Source organism: Macrobrachium nipponense, chromosome 19 (genome assembly GCF_015104395.2).
Source record: "Macrobrachium nipponense isolate FS-2020 chromosome 19, ASM1510439v2, whole genome shotgun sequence".
Lineage (NCBI taxonomy): Eukaryota > Metazoa > Arthropoda > Malacostraca > Decapoda > Palaemonidae > Macrobrachium > Macrobrachium nipponense.
The window spans coordinates 23,054,020-23,079,578 of NC_061088.1; the positions used below are offsets into that span (position 1 = coordinate 23,054,020).

Sequence of the window (25,559 nt, forward strand, 5' to 3'; positions counted from 1 at the left end):
TCCACCATCTCTCCTGGGAAGAGAGAGGAGGAACTCCGTAAAGGTCCGTTGCGAAGTCCGAGAGCCGCCTCACGCCCTGGATACTCGGGTGAGGACTGCGTCCCTACGCCGAAGTACCAGGTTGGCCCACAGGTTTACCGTCTGGTGGGCGAGGTAGGAAATGGCCCTACCTCCAGACTGGCAAAGTCTCCTGAAAGCCGAGTCCCCTTCAGGAGAAATACTCCCGGAGGTGGCTGCGACTTTAGACACTGTGAGGGACCACAGATCTAGCCAGGAGACTGCCTAGAAAGCCGCCATATCGGTGGATTCCAGGCCTAGTGCCTCTTGGCAGACACACTCCCGGAGTTAGCCTGGCTAGCTCCGGGTTAACCAGTTTGGGTGGCATCGGATCTTCTGAAGGCACGTAGAAATGCCGCTGTCGCAGTAGAGGAGGAGGAAGTAGCTTAGACGACCTGCCAGACTTCAGCGAACCCTCCTGTCCGGAGACAAGCGAGTCCACCTGGTCCAGCACTGAGTCGGCCAGCTCCGATCGCGGCAGACCCACGGTCGTTCTGGGTTCCTTTTTAGGTCCCCAGAACGACTCGAGCCGGGACGTGGGCTCAGAAGGTGGGAGCGACGATCCTTCCCCGAGGTCGTTGTGCTGACGAATCAGCGCAATGACCTCGGCAAAGTTCCTCTGGATCTCGGGAGTGACCACGTCTTGAGGAGTAGGACCGTCAAGCCCCTCCAACAAGAACGACTCCCGAGACCCTCCTCCTTCAGAAGGAGGAACGGCGACAGACCCCTCTCGGTCTCCTCCTGCCACTCGCGCGTATGACCTGGTCGATCCTAAGACCATGCCTGGCACGTAGGGCGTCGTGGCAGGATCGCGAGGGGCACGTCCCTCGCGATCACTCCTTGCAGCCTCGCTCTTCCCGGTGTAGCCCGAGGAAGTTAAAAGTACAAGAGAGGCAGACCTGACGCTCCCCCCTCGCTCACCGGCAGAACCGGTGGGTTTGGGGGGCTGCAGGCGATCGCCAACCCGCGGTGGCCTGGTCGCGCCGCTCACCTGGGGCGAGCGGCTGGACCGAGGACAGCGGCCCCCCGGTCTCGTGCGTCAGAGGAGCTGCTGCTGGTCCCCCTATCCGTCCGGTCCCGGTGGGAGCGGCAGTCAGGGGACCTGCAGAGACCACTGTTGCGGTGAGAACGGTGCGTGTCCTCGCGGGGCGTCAAACCGCTGGGACCAGCCGAAGCTGGTTACTGCGATCGGGGGGACCTCTTCCCAGCCTCAGCCCGTGGCCGGTCTGGGACCGTCACGTCAACCCTGGTTACCGGCAGACCGCTGCCAGAGCGGCTGCCGGCCTGGCAAGAGTCACCTGAGCAGCTCACGCCAGCCTTCCGCTCTGTGCCTCGGTTCTGGCGCCGCGCGGACTTGGGCGTCTGGACTTTGGCTGCACGGTTGCCCGTGGGTGACCGTACACTCGGTACCTCTTGCGAATGAGAGGCCGAGCCGGAACCTGGTGTAGCGGCAGCGCCCCTAGCACCAGGCGAGGAAGTACCGGTGTTAGCCGGTACTCCTCTGGTCCCCGTCTTCTTCTTCCTTGCGGAAGGAGAGACGGGCCCCGTTCCCGAAGGAGCAGGAGGACCAGCGGAAGGGCCCCCCATCCCACCAGAGTGGGGCGGGCCCTTAGAAGTTCCCGAGGGAGCCTTCTTAGGGGGCTCAGGACAGACGTCAAGTCCACCATCCAGGATGGAGCCGGGGCTGCTGTTGCCGAAGCAACAGGGCCCGGCTGCACCTGTCCGGATGGACCAGCATCTGGGGCAGCAACACCACGGGCTGGGACGACGACGGCAGGTGCGGGAACAGCAGGAACAGCAGCAGCGGCAGGTACGGCAGGCAGCGTAGGCACTCCAGGAGACGGGGCAGGAGCCAGCGACATCCTAGGTACCGGTGGCAGGTCTAGGGGCGAGCTCTTTGGGCAGCGGAAGTCCGGGGTAGGCAGCACGAAGAACCCGGGCGGCGGCGGCACGCCCCTCCTCGGTGCGGCAGCAATCGGCCCCTGCACGGAGGCCGTAGGTGTCACCGACATCACATGGGGGGTATAAACCAGGTGAGGAGGGGCGGCGTACCCTGGGGTCGAGATCGTGGTGGTAGTGGTGGTCATCGCTCCATGAGTGACCGGTTTAGACTCTGCCAGATGCTGGAGCAGCCCCTGGATAATTGGCATGCCCTGCAGTCCCAACAACACCCACACCTGTCCAAGGTTGTCCCCCGCAGCCGAAGCACCTGAGGAAGCAACAGTCGGGTACACAGGAGGGTTCCCCCGAACCCCCTCGGGGGACCCCTCCCCACCTGAGCGAACGGAAGACCCCGAATACAGTTGTACGTCGGGTTAACGAGTGCCCTCCTCTACGCTCGACGGATTGGGCAAAGAGAAGGACCTCGAACCCACCCCCCCCCCCAAGGGGAAGGCGCCATACGTGGGAGCTGAACAGGGGGCAGGAAAGAAGACGAAGTATCGGTTACCAAGGGAGTCGCGGGAGAGCTTTCCGACGACTCCTTGGCAGGCCTTCGCTTCTTCCTGCCCTCGTACAGTACCCACTGCACCTCCGACCAATGATTACAAATATTAAACGGCTCGGCCAGAGAGCACTCACGCCCTCGGCACCGAGCACACAGAATATGTGGATCAACCTCAGGAAACGAGCGAAACACCCCACACTTGCGGCCCTCCACTCCTGGGCACACTCCACGGATGATGGGGGGGCGCGGGGATAGCTCTATTGAGGGTTGATCCATAATTAAATCAGTAATGAAAAATGAAAAAAGTACTTACAATTTCACTTTCACCACAAACAAACCAAGTTGGAGAAAAAATCCGCACAAAGCAAAGCGTACGACGATGAAGCGAGCAGAGAGCGATGGTTGAACACGTCCTCCACTCACACGGCCGAAAGCAAAAGTGATTCTTCACCTTCCAGTCGCGCTGCGCACGCACTGTCGGACAAGCAGTTAATCCTCTTACGCCGAATGGACGTATTAAACGTCGAGTCAAAATGTCTCCCGTATGCCGAATGGACGTATCATACGTCGACTCAAAAAGTTTTTTAAAAAATTCGCGGAAAAATACTTATAGGCCTACCAGCCAAAAACTTTTGAATCACGCGCCTTGGGGGATGCTGGGAGTTCACGGATCAAGGCGTTGTTTTGTTTACAATCGCTACGCAGGCGCGCAAGCGCGAATTTCTTTCTTATCGCACTAAAAAGTATCAGTGACACATCTCAGAAATTATTTCGTCACTTTGACATAATTTTTGCACCATTTTAAATTATCCTTTACATGAAGTATTATATATGAAAATGTGCACAATTTCATCTAAATTACAACAAAAAAATACTCATGATTGTAGCTTTTATCAGTTTTGAAATATTTTCATATAAATAACGATAAGTGCAAAAATTTCAACCTTCGGTCAACTTTGACTCTACCGAAATGGTCGAGAAACGCAATTGTAAGCTAAAACTCTTATATTATAATAATATTCAATCATTTGCCTTCATTTTGCAACAAATTGGACGTCTTTAGCACAATATTTCGATTAATGGTGAATTTATGAAAAAACTTTTTCCTTACGTTCGCGCGGTAACTCTTCCGATAAATTTTTTCGTGCGATTGTCCTAATGTTTACACCATTTTAAATTTGCCGTTACATAAAGTTTTATATATGGAAATGTGCGCAATTTCTTGCACAATACAACTAAAAACAACCCATGGGTGTAGCCTTTATCAGTTTTGAAATATTTTCATATAAATAACGTTAAGTGCAAAAATTTCAACTTTCGGTCAACTTTGACTCTACCGAAATGGTCGAAAAACGCAATTGTAAGCTAAAACTCTTATATTATAGTAATATTCAATCATTTACCTTCATTTTGCAACGACCTGGAAGTCTCTAGCACAATATTTCGATTTATGGTGAATTTATGAAAAAAAAAAACATTTTCCTTACGTCCGCGCGGTAACTCTTCCGAAAAAATCGGAATTTTTTTTTGTGCGATTGTCGAAATGTTTGCACCATTTAAAATTAGCGGTTACATAAAGTTTTATATATGAAAATGTGCGCAATTTCATGTAGAATACAACTAAAAATTATATAAAGTTGTAGCTTTTCTCTTTTTTTAAATATTTGCATATAAATCATGATAAATAGGAAAAAAAACCACGTTCGGTCAAATTTGACTCTACCGAAATAGTTGAAAAACGCAATTGTAAGCTAAAACTCTTACGGCCTAGTAATATTCAGTCATTTATATTCATTTTGAAACAAATTTCAAGTCTCTAGAACAATATTGTGATTTTTGGTGAATTTTTGAAAAATATATTTACTCCCCTCCTCGCATTATCTTAATATTTGCTCCTTTTCATATTAGCCGTTTAATAGAGTTTCATATATCAAAATGTGCGCAGATTCATGATGAATACAATAAAAAATAATTGAAGGTTGTAGCTTTTCCCATCTTTGAAATATGTGCATATAAAAAAATATATATATAAACATTTCGACATTCGGTCAACTTTAACTCGTCCTAAATGGTCGAAATCTGCAATTCTAATCTAAAACTCTTACAGTATCGTAATATTCAATCATTTGTCTTCATTCTGAAACAAATTGGAAGTCTCTAGAACAATATTTAGATTTACGGTGAATTTTTGAAAAAAACTTTTTTACGTCCACGCGTTACGAATTCATACATCATTTTGTGATAATATTTTTCTGGTGTTGCTTTTATTGTTTTACAATGTATTATATATCAAAATGATTGAAATTTAGTGTACAATACAAAGAAAAAAAAGTAACTTGTTAGCTTTGACCGTTTTTTGTACGGTGTGATTTGAATACAATTATGTATGAATTTTTTTTTTTTCGCTATCATATATCGCACTATTTACATATGATAATGATATTATTTTTCATTTCTGATAGTTGCATACTAAACTTCAGGCAATGACAAAAAAAGGAGCCAAAAATGAACTCTTAATCTTCAAAACTAAGCGTGCTGTGATTTTTTGAAAAAAGTATTTTTTACGCTTCCGCGCTCACTCCAAACCGGGCCCGGCATACGGGAGATGTTTTGATTTTTAGGGCTTCGGCGTAAGAGGGTTAACTACCGAACTCCCTTGTTCGAAGCTTACGACCGTTCCAGCTGCCGCTAGTTACCTTCCTATTGTAAAGGACCGATGGTTTGTATACGTACCGGAACAAACATATTATAAGAAGACTTCATTCACTTGAGTCATATGATATAAGCAGGGTGATTGCTTCAAGCGAGCTACTATTTGTGACAGTGATTGCTTCAAGCCAACTACTATTTGTGACACCATGTGTTTCTGCCAACAAAATAAACAGTAAAACAAGGCACATTATATGTTGGATAAAAGTTAAGTCTACTGTACTATATACGGTTTGGTTAAATAAGGAAATTCCTGTGCTATCATGCCTTGTTAAATGAAATTTGGGTGGCTTTCAAACAAAGTGAGTTTTATTTTAAGTATAGTAACATATTCTTCATAACCAGAAACTATGTCACAAGGGATGGTAGTGAAGTACCTACGTATTAAATGTCTAACAAATTCTCTGAAAATCAAAACAAACTGTCCATCCATATTAAGCATTTTTGAGTAGGTGGGGGCATGAAGAATCTGAGGTAAAGATTAAAACAACGGCAAGTTCAATGAAAATGAAAAACATTATTATGGGAACAACTGTGAAAGGAAGTATAAATGTGGAGCAAACTGATGAGTAGAAAGGTTGACATGTATCATTCTGGAGATGAGGTATAAGAGAGATGACACAAAATCCATAGGTAGTGATGATATGATGAAACATAAAACCTGGTGGAATGGCTGTGAGACGAGTCAACACAAAGAAGACATTACTAATTAAAGATGATGTGGTTGAAGATGTGATTCAGTTGGGGTAAATAAATGAAACAACAGTGAAGATTAAGATGGTCATAGTAAAGAAAGTAATGGATGAGTTTTCAGGTTATTTGCCACAATCATGAAGAAGAATTTTGGGAAAGGCTATCAGATGCAGATACACAAGTGCTGTACTCCGACAAGATACCGATGGGAGAGCTAAATGCACAAAGGATGTTATGGGTAGATAACACTGTAGCTTTAGAGGAAGAAATCAGGAAGGATAAGTAAAATCATCAAATATTGAAATCTCTATCTAATAAAAACACAACTCACAATTATTTACTTACTAGCCAAATGCAATGCACTCCAACCTCACATCTCCCCCACGAACAGGAGACTCTGGAAATGCCTTGGGGAAATTATTGGCGAACTTCAGCTGCTGGTAGTTAGCTGTGGAAATAATTGTTTAATAAAAACGTCATCCAAAAATAAATTGATCTAATTCATTTCACAAGAGATAATTCATGTACACAAGTGCAGCCTGCAATCAACCTTTGAAAAGCTTCAAAAAAACAATTAGATTTCCATGGTCCTCTCTGGGGCAATTGTTTCCCAAACAACTCAAATCTATTGTAAATTAAAATTCAATAAATTACAAGTCATAATGTATGAAAAATAAAAATAGAAAGTGCACAGATAGCAAAAGGAATATTTTTATTACTGTGGCAAAATGTAAAAGATGCAATGGAAAAGCAATCTGGAAACTGACAAATTATACTTTTTTTTTTAAAACAAAATGACAACTTTGACAAGTACCCTACCCAAATTAAAATCTGACAAGCCACATTTTAAGATCTGAGGAAAACATCCATTACACACTGCACATAAAAAGTAATTACTTACGATGAGGAAAGACTTCTAGTCTGAAGAAAGGACCATTTTTACCAATTCCTGACACTGAACTCTGAACATTGCAGCTGTAAGTTCCACTATCGATGTAATCAAGATAAGAAAAGTATAAATTGCCATCAAACGAAACCAAAGTTCTTTTGTCTTCTTCAACAAAGTTAGGGAAATAACCCTTTGCCCAGTAATACCTCACATCTGCAAAACGAAATCAAAATTATTAGACAATATAATTATCAAGGGCCCCTTCCATTTTTTTTTTTTCTCCCTTACACTTATATAAAAAGGACACTTAACAAATTCCAAAACTTTGCTTTAGATTGTTCATTACAACCCACTGATCATCATAGTTGCACCACAATCCTGAAAAGAACATACCCCCTCCATCCAGCTGATACCTTATTGTCACTTGCATCTGCATTCCAATCCTTCCAATATGTAACTTTATAGTATCGTATCTGCAGTACTTTCCTAGATTGCCTTTGTGCCTCTACTTTCTCACATTTGCTTTCATTCTGAAGCCCCTTATTCACTGATAGATGATTCCTTCTTGTTTCACATTATCAATGCTTACTTACCCTTCAATTTAGCCAGTACACAATGTGGAAATCTGTTCACTTCCCTAGAAAGGGTTATTGGGTTAAAATTTTAATTTTTGCTGATGAAACTTTGCTTCTCTCTAACTTCATACTGATGTGGAATTATGTAGTATTTGGTGCTGAATTAAATTCTCAAAAGTTCATATCTACATATCTGCACTTTGTTCCTTCTGAGATCTGATTAAAGGTGAAGTTTTGCCCCAAGTTTACTGATGATTTAATCTGGGAGACTAGAGCTTAGGCCAAAGGCCAAGTGCTGGGATCTATGAGGTTATTCAGCACTGGAAAGGAAACTAACAATAAGGGGGAAGTAAAGGTGTAACAGGAAGAAACTTCACAATTGCACTACGAAACAACTGTCAAGCGAAGGTAAAAAGTCAGAAGGAAGAAAGAATACATGAACAGAGGTATGGTACAAGGAATGAAAGAGGTTCTAGGGGCCAAAAGGATGCTGCAAAGACCCTAAGTAATGCCTTCAGTGCAATGCACGAGGTGCAATGACAGCACTACTACCCTACAAGGGGTTTTAATATACATAAATTCACATGTAAAGGACTACAATATCAGGAATGCAGCTCTTCTATGTCCTCCCTGCAGACGACTGTTTGGTTAGCATGGTTCAAATTCAAGCATAAGAAAGCATACACGAGCCACACACCCAAGATTCCCATCAACATGTCTTTAGATTCTTCAGCCAGCAACAGGCCTCTGCTGTACCTACCTGCCTCTCCCAAAATAAAAGAAAGGGTATCATTGAAGAGCACACCGCAGGAGAAGAAGGCACAGAGGCATACAGAAATGATGGTCTCTGTCTCACTGAAGATCAAGCCACTCAAGTTCAGCTTGTGCTCTAGACAGAAGATAGACTGGTAGTATTGCTCCTTACAGCTCACCCAGGGCCACAACATTCTGTTGTGTCCTATGCCCAAGTGATTCAGCCTAGCCCTTCAAGATGCCAACTTGACCACTTAACCCATGTCCTCCTCTGGGCACTTGCACATTTGCCACTATGGGACTGCACCACAAAGCTGCTCCACAGATCACAGATACAGCAATTATTAAGAATTAAGAAACAATGTGTAAGCAGTTTAAATCCAACTCCTGTCTAACCTATACAGACACAAATGCCAGGGCCACCATCACCTTCAACATCTTCCCTACTATCAGGCAAGGAATCTTCCTCTACCCTATTGGCCTCTGCAACTGTCCCCATTCTTGTTATACCTTAAACAAACCCCCCACCCCCCCACCACACCCAACCAACCTTGGTCCAACTTACTTACCAAGTGCAAGGGATCTAACTTCACGGCCTTCACCCTCTGAAACAATTCTGGTGGCCACCTACTATCCTTCAAATGAAGTTTTCAAGATTAACATCTGGAAGGCCTATTCCCATCCTCTGAGGGTTTGATGTGCGGCTACAGCTCAAGCCCCTTTCAATGGCACTGATCGTGTTTTTTATTCATGACAATGCAGCAACAAGTACAAAATATACAGACAAGCAAGCAGGCAGAGTAGCAGGGTACTCATCCAAGTTTTCATAGATCACTTAGGGTTGATAGTTGAGAGAAATAAGTCCGCACTAGCTTGCGGCCAAAGAAACCGAGTGAGAATGGAAGGTGAATGAGGGTTATTACCCCACCTCCAACCAGTTAATTTTCTTCTTACAAAATTCATCAACTGATCCAGGTCATGCTAAAGGATACTCCAATATAGAAGGTGGAGGTTTGTATCTCCATAGGAACCAATGAGTTTCAAACAATCTTCATGGATGCTTCACTGTTGGTTAGAAGAGCCTTATACATTCTTAAAAATTATACTGATCAATTCTACTATAGTATTTACTATGCTATTATATGATACATGAAGATTCTTTGGTTTTATTTTACTAACCAGGAAAGTGCTGAGGTGGGTCACAATATATGGCTTTGCCCCAAAATTGGTTTCCTTGTTCATCAGACCTCTTCAGATTAAATTCAGCAACATATGCAAATGACAGCTGAACACTTTCTGATGTAACGCTGCCAAACTCACTTGTGGCACGACAATGGTACTTCCCTCGGTCGTCAACCTGTAAGCATCCACCACACCATTATTAGACATCCTTATTAAGTAGACATAAATTGTATGTTTCTCTACAACAGTAATATCAACATGTGAATGGATATTTCCTTAATTCATACCTGCTTGGGATTATTTATTATTAAGGTTCCTCCGGAAACTGTAAATCGAGGGTCTTGCAGAGGATCTATACGCTTAGGTGTGAGTTTATTGTCCTCATAGGTTTCTTTATACCAGTCATACGATGGATGAGGATATCCTTCAGCTAAGAAAGAAAATTGGGAAAAATTAGTTCTTGTAACAGCTATTAAAAATCACAATTTGTTGTAAATAGTATTTTTCCTAACTATACAAACCTGAGGTCCTTTAACAATAAGAATGTATTTACGGCCGTTGAATCTTGAACAAGGTGGTTAGGCAGTAACTACCATGGGGCAGGCTAGCCTGCCCAGATGTAAACACTTCACTTTGCCTTTCGGCCCAGGTTCAGATTGAGGGGTGGCATGAGGTGGGCATATTTGTTAAGGGGACCGTCTGCTATGGCGGATGACATGTCAACTTGAAAAAATAAAAAATAGAGTTATTATTTGCATCTATGCAGAAACATGCCTTGCGTGCTTCCCAGAAGTTTCAGCCAATTATTTTTACAAATAATGAAGATATAGCGGTTTTTAAATGATGACGTCATCGTAACTGCGTCGTCTGTATGACTAACTTTGACAGGATCGTTTCTGCGTTTATTTTTGCATATGAACAGCGATTTTTTCAGATTTTGTTCGAAATTCTCATACATCTGGTAGCAATGAAAGGTAGTGTGAGAGCTGCTCAGAGCAGTTATAGGCGAGACTCGAGAGAATGACTGTTACTCCACAGACGTCAAAGGAGTTGCACGCACTTGCGTTTGGTTACTAGCTATTTACATTGTTTTTATAACTTCCTAGTGAACTTATAGCAATGCTGAAGTTACCTAAGATCAAGAAGGCTACTAAGCAACTAAGGCTAGCAAAATTAGCAAAGGCCAGGAGTGTGCTGAAAGAAAAAAAAATGATAGTTATTTTACAATAAAGTTTTGTACATACTTACCTGGCAGACATATACTTAGCTTACGTCTCTGACATCACGACAGAATTCAAAACTCGCGGCAAACGCGACAGGTAGGTCAGGTGATCTACCTTACCCGCCGCTGGGTGGCGGGTGTAAGAACCAAAGTACCTTTCTTGCCAGATTTTTTCCCTTACACCTGTCTCCTGAGGGGAGGCTGGGCGGGCCAACAATCGTATATGTTTGCCAGGTAAGTATGTACAAAACTTTATTGTAAAATAACAATATCATTTTTGTACATGAACTTTCCTGTCAGACATATACTTAGCTGATTGACACCCTTGGTGGAGGGTAAGAGACAGAAAATAACAAAGAAAAGGTAAACAACACCTGTTGTAGGATAAAAATAACCTTGGTTCTTACCTGTTTAGGCTGAAGACTTCATAGGTACTGTCTATTAGTCTGCATAGCCATAAGAGCTACAGCGAGGGCGTGACCTACAGCTGAAAAGACTCTTTGGGTCTACTAATGGGACTTGATATCCGCTTACTTAGTAGAATCCAAGTTGGATCATGTCAATGGGGGTTCGCCCTCTTCTATGACAGAACCTGTCCACTACCAACGCAGGGAGCTTCAAAGCAAATCCGATCACCTAACCAAACTACAGTTATTAGTACTACGAAAAGAAAAAAGATGCCTACCTGCATCATTTTTCATACAACCATATGAACTCAATACCAAAAACAAGGGAAAAAACTACTAAGGATATGTTCCAGCTCCCTGCCCCAGCACCGAATCCGCCGATACGTACGAGCCAAAAAATGCGAAGCACCTCGTCATACGTAATACTGGACGTCTTTAAGGTAGTTGTTGGCGAATACTGAATTACATCTCCAGAATGTAGTTTTCATCAGATTCTGAAGAGACATATTCTTATTAAAGGCCAAGGAAGTGGCAATGGCTCTCACTTTGTGAGCCTTGACTTTTAGGAGCTTGAAATGTTCTTCATTACAAGATCTATGTGCTTCTTTCACTAGACTTCTAATGAAGAAAGACAGCGCATTTTTAGACAATGGTCTGCTGGGGTCCTTTACAGAGCACCATAGTCTGTCTTCAATTCCCTTAAGGGTTTTCTTCTTCTGAAGATAGTATTTTAAACTCCTAACAGGGCAAAGAGTTCTTTCGGGTTCTCCCCCTACTAGGGCAGATAATCCACGAACCTCAAAGCTCCTTGGCCAAGGATTTGAGGGGTTCTCATTCTTTGCTAAAAACGAAGGAAGGAAGAAACAAATCACGGAATCTCCTTTGAAACCTACCCTTCCTTCTAGGGCATGAATCTCACTAACCCTTTTAGCAGAAGCCAGAGCCATGAGAAACAGAGCTTTCCTCGTAAGATCTTTGAAGGAGGCTAACTGGGGTGGCTCAAACCTAGAGGACCTCAGGAAACGAAGAACCACGTCCAGATTCCAACTTGGAACTTCGGTCGAAGTTTTCTTGGCAGTTTCAAAAGATCTTAATAGATCATGCAGATCTTTGTTATTTGAAAGATCTAAGTTCCTATGTCTGAACACTGCTGCCAGCATGCTCCGGTAGCCCTTGATGGTAGATACTGCCAAACCGCATTTTTCTCTGAGGAAAACTAGGAAGTCTGCGATCTGAGTCACAGAGGTACTGGAAGAGGAAAACTTCTGGTTCCTGCACCACCGGCGAAAGACGTCCCACTTCGACTGGTAAACTTTAAGGGTCGAAGGTCTTCTAGCTGAGGCGATAGCCTTAGCAGCTTTTGTCAAAAACTCCTTCGCTCTGACAAGACTTTTGACAGTCGAAAGCCAGTCAGATTGAGAGCGGGGAGGTTTCTGTGATACCTTGTTCGAAGTGGGGTTGTCTGAGCAAATCTTGTCTTTGTGAAAGTGCTCTTGGAAAGTCCACCAACCATTCCAGTACCTCTGTGAACCAATCTTGGGCGGGCCAGAATGGAGCTACTAGCGTCATTCTTGTCATCTCCGAGATAGCAAATTTCTTGAGGGTTTGTCCCAGTACTTTGAAGGGGGGAAAGGCGTAGACATCTAGACCTGTCCAGTCTAGGAGAAACGCATCTACTGATACTGCCCCTGGGTCTGAGATCGGGGAGTAGTAAAGTTCTATCCTTGCGTTCCTTGCTGTTGCAAAGAGGTCAATGTGAGGCCTGCCCCATCTTCTCCACAGGTCTTGGCATACTTCTGAGTGGAGGGTCCACTCGGAAGGCAGGAGTTGATTCTTCCTGCTCAGGAGATCGGCCCTGACGTTCCTTTCTCCCTGTACGAATCTGGTGAGAAGACTGATCTTCCTTGCTTGAGACCACAGCAGAAGATCCCTTGCTGTTTCGTACAGGGAGAAGGAGTGCGTCCCCCCCCTGTTTTTTGATGTACGCCAAGGCTGTGGTGTTGTCCGAATTGACCTGAACTATTGCATTTCGGACGTGGGGCTCGAAGGCTTTTAATGCCATCCAAACTGCCATCAACTCTTTCTTGTTGATGTGCCAGGACACCTGATCCCCCTTCCAGGTGCCTGACACTTCTCTTGTCCCGAGCGTCGCTCCCCAACCTGCTTCTGACGCGTCGGAAAACAACACATGGTTGGGGTTCGGCATGTACAGAGAAATTCCTTCCACAAATCGGAGTGGGTTGGTCCACCACCGAAGGTCCCTCTTGATTCCCCTTGAGATCTTGAAGGAGAACTCCAGATCTAGGGAGAGACACCTCCAGTTCTGGTATAGGAAGAACTGTAGAGGCCTGAGATGCAACCTTCCTAGAGAAACGAATTGCTCCAACGAGGAGAGTGTCCCCAGCAGACTCATCCACTCCCTCGCTGTGCATGCATCTTTCTCTAGGAAGGTCGTTAGTTTCTCGTAGCAACGAGTTATCCTCTCTGGCGACGGAAAAGCCCGAAAAGCCAGAGAAACTATCCGAATCCCCAGATAGATCCGCTCTTGACTGGGGATTAATTGAGACTTCTGGAAGTTCACCAGAAGTCCCAGAGAACTTGCCAATGTAAGGGTCTTTTGAAGGTCCTCCAGACATCTTTCTTGTGATTCTGCTCTGATTAGCCAGTCGTCGAGGTAGAGCGACACCCTCACTCCCTCCAAATGTAGCCACTGCGCCACGTTTTTCATTAACCCCGTGAACACTTGGGGTGCAGTCGACAGGCCGAAGCACAAGGCCTTGAATTGGAAGATGTTTCCTCCCCTCATGAATCTCAGATACTTCCGTGAAGAAGGATGGATCGGCACATGAAAGTAAGCGTCCTGAAGGTCTAGTGACACCATCCAGTCCCCTGGACGAAGAGCCGCTAACACTGAGGAAGTTGTCTCTATGGCGAACTTCCTCTTTTCCACAAAGACGTTCAGGGCGCTTACATCCAAAACCGGTCTCCATCCTCCTGAGTTCTTCGGAACTAGGAATAGTCTGTTGTAAAAACCCGCAGAGCGGGGATCTTCCACTAGTTCTATAGCCTCCTTCTCTAGCATCAGATCTACTGCTAGAGAAAGGGCTTGATTCATGATGGGGTCCTTGTACCTGGCCACCAACTCCCTCGGAGTCGTCGTCAATGGTGGCCTTGACGAGAAGGGAATGAGGTATCCTTTGCTGACAATCGACAGGGACCAATTGTCTGCCCCTTTGTGGGCCCAGACGTCGGCAAATTTCAGTAGTCTGGCACCCACTGATGTCTGGAGTCCTTGATCGCTATTTCTTCCCTCTGACTGACCTAGAGAAGGAAGGTTTTACCTCTCTTAAAAGGTCTAGATCCTCTGGTTGAAGAAACTCTGGCAGCGGGTCCTCCTCGAAAGGGCTCCTGCCTCAGAGGAGTCTCTTTCTTGGTCTTGGGTTGGAAGACAGAGCGAGGTTTCCTGGCCGACTGGGCTAACATGTCCTCAGTAGCCTTGGCTGAAAAGGCACTCGAGACATCCTGAATGATTTTCTTGGGGAAAAGAAGAGGAGAGAGCTGAGCATAAAGAAGTGAGGCCCTTTGTGCATGTGAAACTGCCTTAGTGAGAAACGAACAGTAAACTGACCGCTTCTTTATCACTCCGGCTCCAAACAGTGAAGAGACTTCACTCGAGCCGTCTCTCACTGCTTTGTCCATGCAAGTGAGGACGCAATTAAGATCTTCAGGAGACAGGGAATCCAGGGTCTGGGTCTTCTTAGCCAGAACTCCTAAAGACCAGTCAAGGAAGTTGAAAACTTCCAGGACTCGGAACACTCCCTTCAGTAGGTGGTCAAGTTCGTTCATCCCCCACGTACTCTTGGCAGACAGGAGGGCAGATCGACGAGCGGAATCCACCAGTGAAGAGAAGTCCGAGTCAGCAGATGAAGGGAGAGCGAGGCCTAACGGGTCCCCCGATTCGTACCAGAATCCTAATCTGCCAGTCAGTTTAGACGGAGGGAAAGAGAAAACAGTCTTCCCTTTCTCTTCCTTAGCAAGGAGCCATTCCCCAAAACCTCTAAGTGCCTTCTTCATGGAAATAGTCGGTTTCATCCTTACACAAGATGAAACCTTCGAAGTCTTTGAAGCGGAGAATAAAGAAAGAGGAGAAGGAGGAGCCACAGGAGAAAGGATATCTCCAAACTCTTGAAGGAGCAAATCTGTCAACCTCTTATACGAGGAAACAGAGGAGTCTTTTGGTCCTTCTTCTTCTGAGGGATCCTGTTCTTCCTCAGCTGAAGAACCCTCATGATCCTTAGAGGCGCGACTACCCTTAGAAAAGTCTCTTGAAGTATGAGGTTTGACTCTTGGAGACAAAACTTCTGGAACTTGCCTACTCGCAAAATCCTTCTTGTCTTGAGGAGGGCGTTTTCCAGATTCTTGGAGCCTAACAGGAGTAAGGCAGCTGTCAGGAGCAGAGCGCCTGTTTGAAGAAAAACTTCTATCAGGCTCTTGGCGCCTATCCAAAGGAGAGCGGCTACCAGGCGAACAGCGCCTGCCATGAGAGAAGCGGCTACCAGGCTCTTGGCGCCTGAACCGAGGAGAGAGGCTCTCTGGCGACGAGCGCCTACTAGGTGAGCGCCTACAAGGGGAGAAGCGTCTGCCATGATCTCGGCGCCTGACCCGAGGAGAGTGAAAGTCAGGTGAAGAGCGCCTGCCAGGAGAAACGCACCTAACAGGCTCTTGACGCCTGTCAAGAGAAGAGCGCCTGTCCGATTTAGGGCGCTTGTCAACAGGAGAGTGGATGCGAGATGAGGAGCGGCTACGAGGCGAGTAGCGCCTACTAGGCTCTTGGTGCCTATCAAGGGGAGCGATCCTGTCTCGAGAAGAGCGTCTGTAGGGCGAAGATCTCCTACGAGAAGCCTGCTCCTTGTCCGAAGGAAAAACAAAGACTCCTGTCCTGTCGGCGACTGGTGCTTGAGACGCAGCCGGGATCTTGTATGAAGTAGAAAGTCTCCTGCGAGACTACGAACGCACAGGCGAGTGGGCCACTTCCGTCGAATAGCGAGAGTCGGGAGAGGGGAGCCTGGACTTCTTTACAGGAAGCGAGACGTCCTTCCTACGATGAGAAGACACGCAAAGAGAGCCAGCCAGAGCCGAAATCTGCGCCTGAAGACTAGCCAACACCCTTGCAGGAGATTTCACAAAATCTTGAACAGGTGACGAGGCTCGATCTCTGTTCGGGGAACGATACTCAAGAGATCTCTTCCGTTTCTTCGCTTCCACCTCAGGCTCTTCCGAAAAAACTTCAGGGCTGGAGGGAAGGGAGCAGGGAGCGTTCCAGGCTCTCTTCGAAGGGCGCGAGGCTTCCGAAGAGCTCCATCCTCGTTTAGGCGAAGGCGAAGACGAGAAGCATTGGCGCAAGACTTCTCTCTTGGCGCGATCCAAGGTAGCCTGGGAACGAGCAACAGGAGCTACCGAGGGGACACCTGACCGGTGGGGATGCTCACTAACCTTCCTGCGGCTTTCGACTTTCCTCCTCCACTGGGACTGGGAGTCTGGAAGAGGTCTAGGCCTGGAAGCATTAGGGAGCTGATCAGACGCACCCTCCACTGCACTGGGATCACTGCACAAATCACTATTAGAATCACTCTTACCTTCCAAATGTTTGATTTTCATCTCCATGCTGCGAATGGTGGCTTTCATGGAGGTCACTTCCGAAGGCGCATCTTCGGCTTCGATGCAGGGAGCAGGAGCTGAAACTGACAAAGGAGCTATGTCTAAAATGGGATTATCTACATCCAACTCGCTAATACGAGATCTACTACTGCTCCTCGAAGAAGCTTTCCTAACTTTATCCTTTTCAAGCTTCCTCAAGTAGGAAGACAAAGACTTCCATTCATCCTCATTCAGCTTTTCACATTCGTTACAAGGATTATTAAAGGTGCATTCATTCCCTCTACACTTCAAACATACTGTGTGAGGGTCTACCGCAGCTTTCGGTAGCCTCACCTTACACTCAGCCATACAACAAACTCTGAACATAGCAGATTTCTTAGTATCAACATCAGACATCATGATTCCAAAGAAATATCCAAAGAAAAGTCAAATAACGGTCCACAAATCGCGAATGCCAGGCCAAAAGATCAGGTACTTCACCAAAAGTCCGTAGAAACAATCCAGGGCAAAAACGAGAAAAGAATCCAACTGTCAAGAGGTACCGACAACAGGTGTGGTCGACACCGACAGAAAAAATCTGGCAAGAAAGGTACTTTGGTTCTTACACCCGCCACCCAGCGGCGGGTAAGGTAGATCACCTGACCTACCTGTCGTGTTTGCCGCGAGTTTTGAATTCTGTCGTGACGTCAGAGACGTAAGCTAAGTATATGTCTGACAGGAAAGTTCATGTACAAAAAAGAAAATTAATTGTTATCAGCTCCCTCATTGTCTCGTGTCACACTATCCACATCATTGTCATGTGTCACGCAGTCAACATCAGCTACCGAGGGTGAAAGTGAATGTGCTAGCCCAAGGCCTTCAACCTCACACGACGTAAGTGAGGCCTCAATTTCACTGCCAGTTGCTGATCATATTATTGAAGTGAATGAAAGTGATATATACATGATTATGAGTCTCATGTCACACTGTCAACATCAGCTACTGAGGGTGAAGGACAATGTGTTAGCCAGAGGCCTTCAACCTCACACATTGTAAGTGAGGCCTCAATTTCACTGCCAGTTGCTGATCATATTATTGAAGTGGATGAAAGTGATATACAGTAGTACCTCGAGATACAAAATTAATCCGTTCCGAGGCGCCCTTCGTATCATGAGGTTTTCATATCTTGGACCACATTTTACATGTAAAATGGCTAATCTGTTCCAAGCCCTCCAAAAACACCCCAGTAAATTTCATACTAAAGCTAAATTGACCTATAAACAGTGAAATACTACAACAATTTGGACCATTCAATACCTAACTTAATAACGAAATGCAAATTAACCTGTAAATAAAGTGTTTTAGTGTACACGGTATACAAATACTGTACATAAAATGTGGAAGCTTACCTTTCGAGTGAGGCTATCTCCGAAAGTGGCGGCAGAGGAGGAGGAGGACAAACGGCAGATACATACGTACGTACACTTACCTTTACGAAAACACATAAAAAAATGTAAGGAAAACATACATAAACTAAAATTTACGAAACACATTAACAAAACTGTAACACTTAACTTTACATACAAAAAACTAAAATTAAATTTTTTTTTTCTTTTTAACTTTTTTTTACTTTTACGTTTTTTTATTTTTTTTTATTTTTTTTTTTTTTTACAGAATTTCAACTTCATCACTTTCAACTTTCTGTTTATCACTTGGTTCTTCCTTTTTGCTTTCAACTTTCTGTTTTTCATCACTTGGTTCTTCTTTTTTGCTTTCAACTTTCTGTTTTTTATCACTTGGTTCTTCCTTGCTTACTCCTGCTAATGCTAAAGGCCTCTTTAAAAAATAACGATCCAAGGAAGATTGCTTCTGCTACTTTTCACAATGTTCCTGAAACGACTCAGGCAAACGTCATCGAACTGCGCAAGCATACGACCTGTGTGAGCCTTTTCGAGGTGTCTTTTTTCTATAAACGATTGCACTTTATGAAAAGCGGCTAGAACATCCTTAATTTCTGCCGTTGTCATAGGGTTCTCCTCCTCTTCCTTGCCGCTGCTAGAGAACTCCTCTTGAACGACGTTATGTTGCATGGCCTCCAACTCCTTCAGGTCATCCGTCGTAAGCTCCTCTTGGTGCTCCTCGAGAAGGTCGTTGATGTCGTCCTCATCGACGACCAGCCCCATGGACTTGCCGAGTGCAATGATCTCGTCAAGATCTGGTTGGGAAACAGTTTCGGGATTGTCAACTGTTTCTGACCCTGCAGTACCAGCTTCGCCCACGTCGAATCCCTCGGAGTCTCGGGCGGATACGGCATCAGGCCAGAGTTTCCTCCACGAGGAATTCAAGGTTCGCCTCGAAACCTCCTGCCAAGCTTGGTCGATGAGTCGGATGCAAATGACGATGTCGAAATGCTCCTTCCAAAATTGACACAAGGTGAGGTTTGTGGTATCGGTGATGTCGAAACATCTCTTGAAAAGATGTTTCGTGTACAGCTTCTTAAAGTTCGCTATCACTTGCTGGTCTATGGGCTGGAGGAGAGGAGTGGTGTTGGGCGGAAGAAAAAGAATCTATGTACGTATACGTACATAGATGCATGATGGGAGGGATGCTGTCCAATAGGAGAGAAGGATCTCATGGCAGTGACTAGCATCAGGAACCAATGGGAGAGCAGGAGGATGGTGGCGAGTCTACTAAGTTGGCGGCGCGCGAGTTTCAAAATTGTTATCGGTGGTTCGGGCGAATCTCGGACTTTCAGAAACCTTTCGTATCGTGAAAACTTTTCATATGTAGAGCCGTTAAATTTTTTGTATTGGCTTTCGTATCTCGAGTTTTTCGTAAGTTGAGCCTTTCGTATCTCGAGGTACTACTGTACTTGATTATGACGAAAAATTTATAGTTTCAAGAAGACAACTAGAAGCACTTATGGGAAATGTGATGTGTAGAAAACGAAAATGTAGACAGAAAGTCAGTGTACATGCAAAGAGAGACAGATGGGACTCAACTTTTCGTGTATACGTATTGTGATGGTTGCCAAAAGAACATTAGCCACATCCCCCCAACGAGTCATGGGGAAGGAACACATTATCATAAATTTGGTGAAACAAATTTGCAAGAAGTTTATAATTCACTTATTACTGGTGTTGTAGGAAGGACAAAGTCAGGTTCGTGAAACTAAAATGGGAGGATTTTTTTTTGTTTTTTGGGAAGCCTATTGTCAGCTTGGATCTTATGATGCCAACAGACAGTGATTATCTTTACAAAAAAATGGAAACTCATTACAATGATATGCAAAAATATGCGTATGACTATGTGAGGAACTATTATAGAAAATGAACTGGCAAAACCTGAGGAAAATGGTGTGATCGATATTGATGTTTCGTTTGATGGAACTTGGTTATCTAGGGGTCATAAGTCACATGTAGATGTAGGTTTTGTAATTGATGTATTCACCGGGAAAGTGCTTGATTGTGAAGTTTTGTGTAACTATTGTAAAATATGTGAGGAAGGAAAAGAGCAAGAACATAATGCAATAAAAACTATGATGGAAAATCTGGTGCCATGGAAGCAGAAGAAGCAAGGAGAATTTGGATGAGATCATTGAATCTTGGTTTCAGATATAAGACATTTGTTGGTGATGGTGACTCTAGCGCCTACAATGCATTGTGTGAACTGAATCATGGCAAAGGGCCATATGAAGGTGTAAAGATAAACAAAGAAGAGTGTATTTGTCATGGCCAAAAGAGAATGAGCCACAGGCTCATGAAAGTAAAATCTGAAGTAAGTGAATGCATAACTACAAAAAGTGGCAAACAAATGAAAAGTTTACTATCAGGAAAAAACAAAATGACTCAAGTTATTATAAATAATATTCAAGCATATTATGGTATGGCAATTAGAAATAATGTAAATACAACAGTAGATCAGATGCAAAAAGCTGTTTGGGCTATTTATTTTCACATGACATCTGATGATGAACATCCAGCACATCATATGTGCCCTGCTGGCCCTGAATCCTGGTGTTTCTACAATAAAGCCAATGCCAAAAAAGAAGAGATACCATCACATAAAACAAGGAAAAATCACCTTTCAGGAATACCTTACGAGCTTCGCACACACAAGAAGTGTTTTCAATATTTTGTCTGACCCCCAACTATTGCAAAGATGCCTGCATGGCTGGACTCAAAATCCAAATGAATCACTGCATTCCAGGCTTTGGATGAAATGCCCCAAGCAAAGGTTTTTTGGCCTGTTTAGAGTGAAATGTGGATCAAGGTTGACAATTTTATAAAATAATTTTCGATACTTGCATAGGAACTTAATGGTAAAGTTATTTGGAAAAAGCCCTGATACAGACACGTCACTTACAATTTATAACAAAGAAAGAACAAGAAGTAAGCAGAAAGCTAAAACAATAACCAAGAAGAGAGAGAAAGATGAAAAAGAGTACAAAGCTGGAGCATTCTAACTAAACCCTGGCAACAATGAGGGAGCTGACAACTCCTGACACCCATACACTAAATGTATTAGTATGCTTAGGGTATTAATACCCCTTTTTGGGGGGGGACCAAGAGCCTTGATGAAGAAATCAACAATAAAAGTACAAATAAGGTAATTATAATAATGTTGTTTTGACTTTTCTAAGAGAAAAGCAAAAATTTACATAGCAAATCTTTGGGAGCTCATAACTCAAAAACATACTTATTCGCATGTTGGTAGCCATTACTCGGTTATTTATTGTCCAATTTTAGAGAGGGAGATATCATTGGGAAGAGGAATAAAAATCCCATAATTCCTTGTGAGCCAATTTTTTCTTTCTCTCTTTCTTTTTTTTAACGATTTTTTTGAGTTTCTAGACTTTTTATGGTATGATTTTCAATACAACTGATGTCATTAGTGGAGAAATTGCTACCTAAATTTTTTTTAAATAATAATTTTTGCTAATAAAACTAAAAGTTTTTGCTCAAATGACTTGAAATTTTTGTATGATGAAGGTATTATATATATCTAATACATATATGGAAATTATGTATTTTGTATAATAAAAAAAATAAAAAAATACACAACATAGTGGACGGTCCCCTTAAAGGACCTCACGTATGTCTATAGTTAGGAAAAATACAATTTTCGACAAATTGTGATTTGTTCCAATACGTAATACAAACCTTTCGGTCCTTTAACAATAGGAAGACTCACTGATTGGTGGGAGGAATCTGAGTGAGCCTCTAGAACTGACTGGAGTTCTGCGCACCTAGGCTACTCCTCCTGGTCGTAAGAGTGAGGAGTGCCCTGCTGCCTCTGACAACTTGATCGGAGTATAGGAGCTGCGTGATCAAGAGTCAGACTTCTGGGCCTTTTCGAAATGAGTGAGGGATCGTGACTCATCCGAAAAAGGGCTGTGAAGAATATTGGCATCGGATACATTAATGCAAAGTTCTGGGAAGGGTTTGCATTATTGTCAGTCTCCTTCCTCCCCTTGCTAGAGGAAGGAGTGGGATTGCTTCTATGATTCTGATAAGAAACATAAAAAGGATGCTTATGTATAGGTTTACCGCATCAATCGTCCGACCAGCCAGTGTGAGTTCGAGTCCTATCCTCAACCTGAAGGACGAGGAATGGAGACAAGGCGTGGAAAGGGGAGAGCCAGTCACTCTCGCATCCTTCTTACCTCTACAAATGCACACCAAGGACGAGATGCAACTTGTCCTCTCAAGGAGCTGGGTAAGCAAACACATCTTGCAAGCATCCACCACTGATCCAGGGAAATGAAGTTCTAAGGACCTGTGGGCAGTTCCGAAGGGAAAGAAGGATATGGTCGCAATGACCTATCCATCTTCCTGTCCGACATATTCTTCGGAGTGATGTCCAGTACCCATACTGGTCTATCCGTCTGCAGCGAAGTGTCTCGCGGTCTTGTATCCCACTGCAGTGAAGTGTCTAGTGGTCTCGTATCCCACTGCAGCGAAGTCTCTCGCGGTCTCATACCCCACTGCGGCGAAGTCTCTTTGTCGCTGCAGTGGATAAAGACACCGACACTCCATGGTGGGTGTCGATAGTTATGGGTACCAGAACACACCAGTAGGACGAAGTAATAACTGATCTGGAACAACCGATACAAAGTCCACAGCGTAGCTCGTGACAGTCTTGGACGCTTCGACAGCTGCCGACTGACTGCGTTCGGTTGTGTGAGGCGAGTTGTCCCTGCATCCGAGGCATAGTCACGTGACCCTCGCCTTTTGAAGGGTTATGCCGAGAGACCATACAAATCGTCTATCTGTTGCCACCGATGCCGGAAGGCAAGATGATGATTCTCTCAGGGCATGTGCCCAACAGACGAAAGTCAATTGCCTTCTAGAGACCGAGGTCCCTGATGGCAAGACAGAAGTTCTCATAGTTGTTGAATCTCAACTAAGGAGAGACAATACTATGTGCTGTTGAAGACGAAGGCGATAGGTGAATGCAGACCTACGTCTTTACACCCGAATCGAGAGAAGTTAACTCTCAAGATTCTGAACGTAGAAAAGTCCCGCCGATGACACCAACCCACAAAGACGGCTTAATCCCTGTTATTTACAGAGGACGGAAAACGCTAAACCGCTACTTCATTGCTGTTCGGTGAGAAGTCGGAGTTGTAATGAAAGCGGAGCGCTTTCAGTAATGAAAGCACAGGGATTGTACTGCCTGAAGAACCGCTTCTCATGGGCTGAATCATCATCATCTTCTTCCCAGCTTTATCCAGGGAAGACATCTATATACTTGGAAGTAGAGCTGGCAGGGCGGGGAACAGGCGATGTCTTCCGTTATACATCTACAATTCGGGGTGAACAATGAACAAGTGCACACCTACGAATACGAGATATATTTAGAAGACAAACTCAGATGTCTGAAGAAATCATTCCGCATTATCGCAGCGGCAAGTGCGATGCAGTGGGAGACTAGGCTACAGACTTCTGTTACGGTGCGGTAAACAGAAAGATGATAGCGAGTCTATTGAGATATCTCTGTCTGAAAATTCTCGCAATGTCCAAGGCGATGCAGTAGAGATGGTCATTCACGTATGCGAGAATTCCAGCCAACCAGAGACCTAAGTCTGCGATTGACGGGCAGAGATTCGGTTCGGTAGTCAATCATCGCAGAGGAGAGACACATAATCCGACCGTGGTATCTCGGAGAGCCAGCTGGTACTGGGCTGCGGCAGGCAGCCCATACACCGCTAGCTCTCGCTCACTCATCATCCTGAGTTGCCAGGTAATCCATTCCAAGAAGGAATGCGTTCGGCTAGTACCATCGAGCACAAAAAAATACGCTCGAGCATTTGCATTTAATCGAAACCGATTTCGGTGAATGCAAACACTGAGGTGTTGTTGTTGTAACAATACCACAAGTATCTCAAAATCAAAACTGGTAACTCCTGGGAGGTTTGCAGGGCAGTCCCGAGTTGCAGTTCAATTAAGAAGATACTATTCGTCTCAGTCACAACCCGTAGAGTTAACTACGGTATGTGCCTACACTTCGGACAATTCAACTGATAACAGAATCATGTCATGAGGGCAATATGTATACGTATTATATTTGTAGGTTCCTGTACATAGACCTCTATCCTAAATTCTCTTTCATTCAAGGAACAAGAATAAGGCCTGGAAGCCGACACCCTTCATTCTGTAATGAAGAGAGTGAAGGAGAAGTTTTCCCGAAGGAAGACTTCTACGGTGATAACAGGAAACCGAAGACGATAGTTCAAACCGAATTGGATATTCACACCCGTTCTTCTCTATCCCGAGGTTGGCCGCCTACTGAGGCGACGGACCGTCAGGTCCATCCAGGCTGAGCCCCTCCCGAGATATTCTTCCTTCAGCAGCAGTACTTCTCTCGAACGCTAGAAATTCCAGGAATTCGAGCATTCGGCGAGATTCCCGATTATCGTAGTAACAATTATCTGGGATTCTCGTCTCGCCCACTCTGGACTGTGGTTTCACCCAAGTGTTTGCAGATCGTAGAAGACCAGAACACTCGGAGAGTGCTAGAAACTACGAAGAATTCTAAGCACTCGGCGAAACCCTTACCGAATTCATCAGACGATCATCGGGTGGTGGTCCTCCCAATTCCCGCAGAAATCGAGGATAGGGCAAGATCCTTCCTCAATGACGGGGACTTCATGTCCAGTAGACCCGAAGGTCCCCCCAGGAACGCAGTTCCCGACGTGGAATCCTACGGAGAACGCTCTGCAGGATCCCTCCCTTCCCTTCGCAGCCATAGGTAGAGAGGGAATGGTGGAGGAAGTTTGGATACTCGCTCGCCTTCCCAGCGGAACTAGCAGTCGGAGAAGCGAGTACGGGCAGCCATCACTGTGCGGTGATGGCCGCTCAGTCTAGGAAAACGTTACCATCTGGAGAAAACGTTTTCCCGAGGAGGGTTACAAACTCGTACTGTAGGCTAAACGTCTGCTGCCACTGTGACCGTCGTCTGGGTGGGGCTGAGCGAGCACCTGACAGGAGAGAGCCGATACCATCCTCCGACGCGTCCCAGTCCTCGTTGAGGTCGAAACCTCTCAAGAGGACCGAAGGGGGAGCACACCCTGGTCTCTTGTGTGCGTGGTCCAGCCGGACTGTCACGTGAACGGCTGTGATGGTCACTCCGAGAGTCTGGGAAGCGTCATTCGTCCTCGCCAGCCCCCCACGATCTCCTCCAAACACTTGAGTGAGGATCTGTTGGTCCAAAGACTGAACCAGGCTCGTGGCCGGACTGTAAGAAGTGCATTCATCACGGTCACTCCTGTTCGCCTCGTTCCTTCCGGTGTAGCCTGAGGAGGTTGAAGGGACAGGTGAGGGAGACCTGATGCTCCTACCCTGCCTACTAGCAGAACCAGTAGGCTGGGAGGACTGCAGGCGATCACCAACCCACGGTGGCGATCGAGCTGCAGGTCTGGACCAGCGGTCTTCTTGCAGAGAAATGCTGGACCAAGGAACGGAGCATCGGTCTCGTGTCAGGGGAG

At 45.0% G+C, this 25,559-nt stretch overlaps 1 protein-coding gene across 2 annotated transcripts in view; it reads right to left on the bottom strand.

Moving 5' to 3' along the window:
- LOC135215035 (contactin-like) overlaps positions 1-25,559 on the bottom strand; it is a 145,626-nt gene that overhangs the window by 111,207 nt on the left and 8,860 nt on the right. For both annotated transcript variants that reach the window (XM_064249551.1, XM_064249552.1), the window contains exons 5-8: positions 9,592-9,734; positions 9,302-9,479; positions 6,807-7,007; positions 6,251-6,353 (exon numbers count right to left, since the gene is read on the bottom strand). In XM_064249551.1, the coding sequence (XP_064105621.1) occupies positions 6,251-6,353; positions 6,807-7,007; positions 9,302-9,479; positions 9,592-9,734 (625 nt within the window). The remainder of the gene's footprint in view (positions 1-6,250; positions 6,354-6,806; positions 7,008-9,301; positions 9,480-9,591; positions 9,735-25,559) is intronic.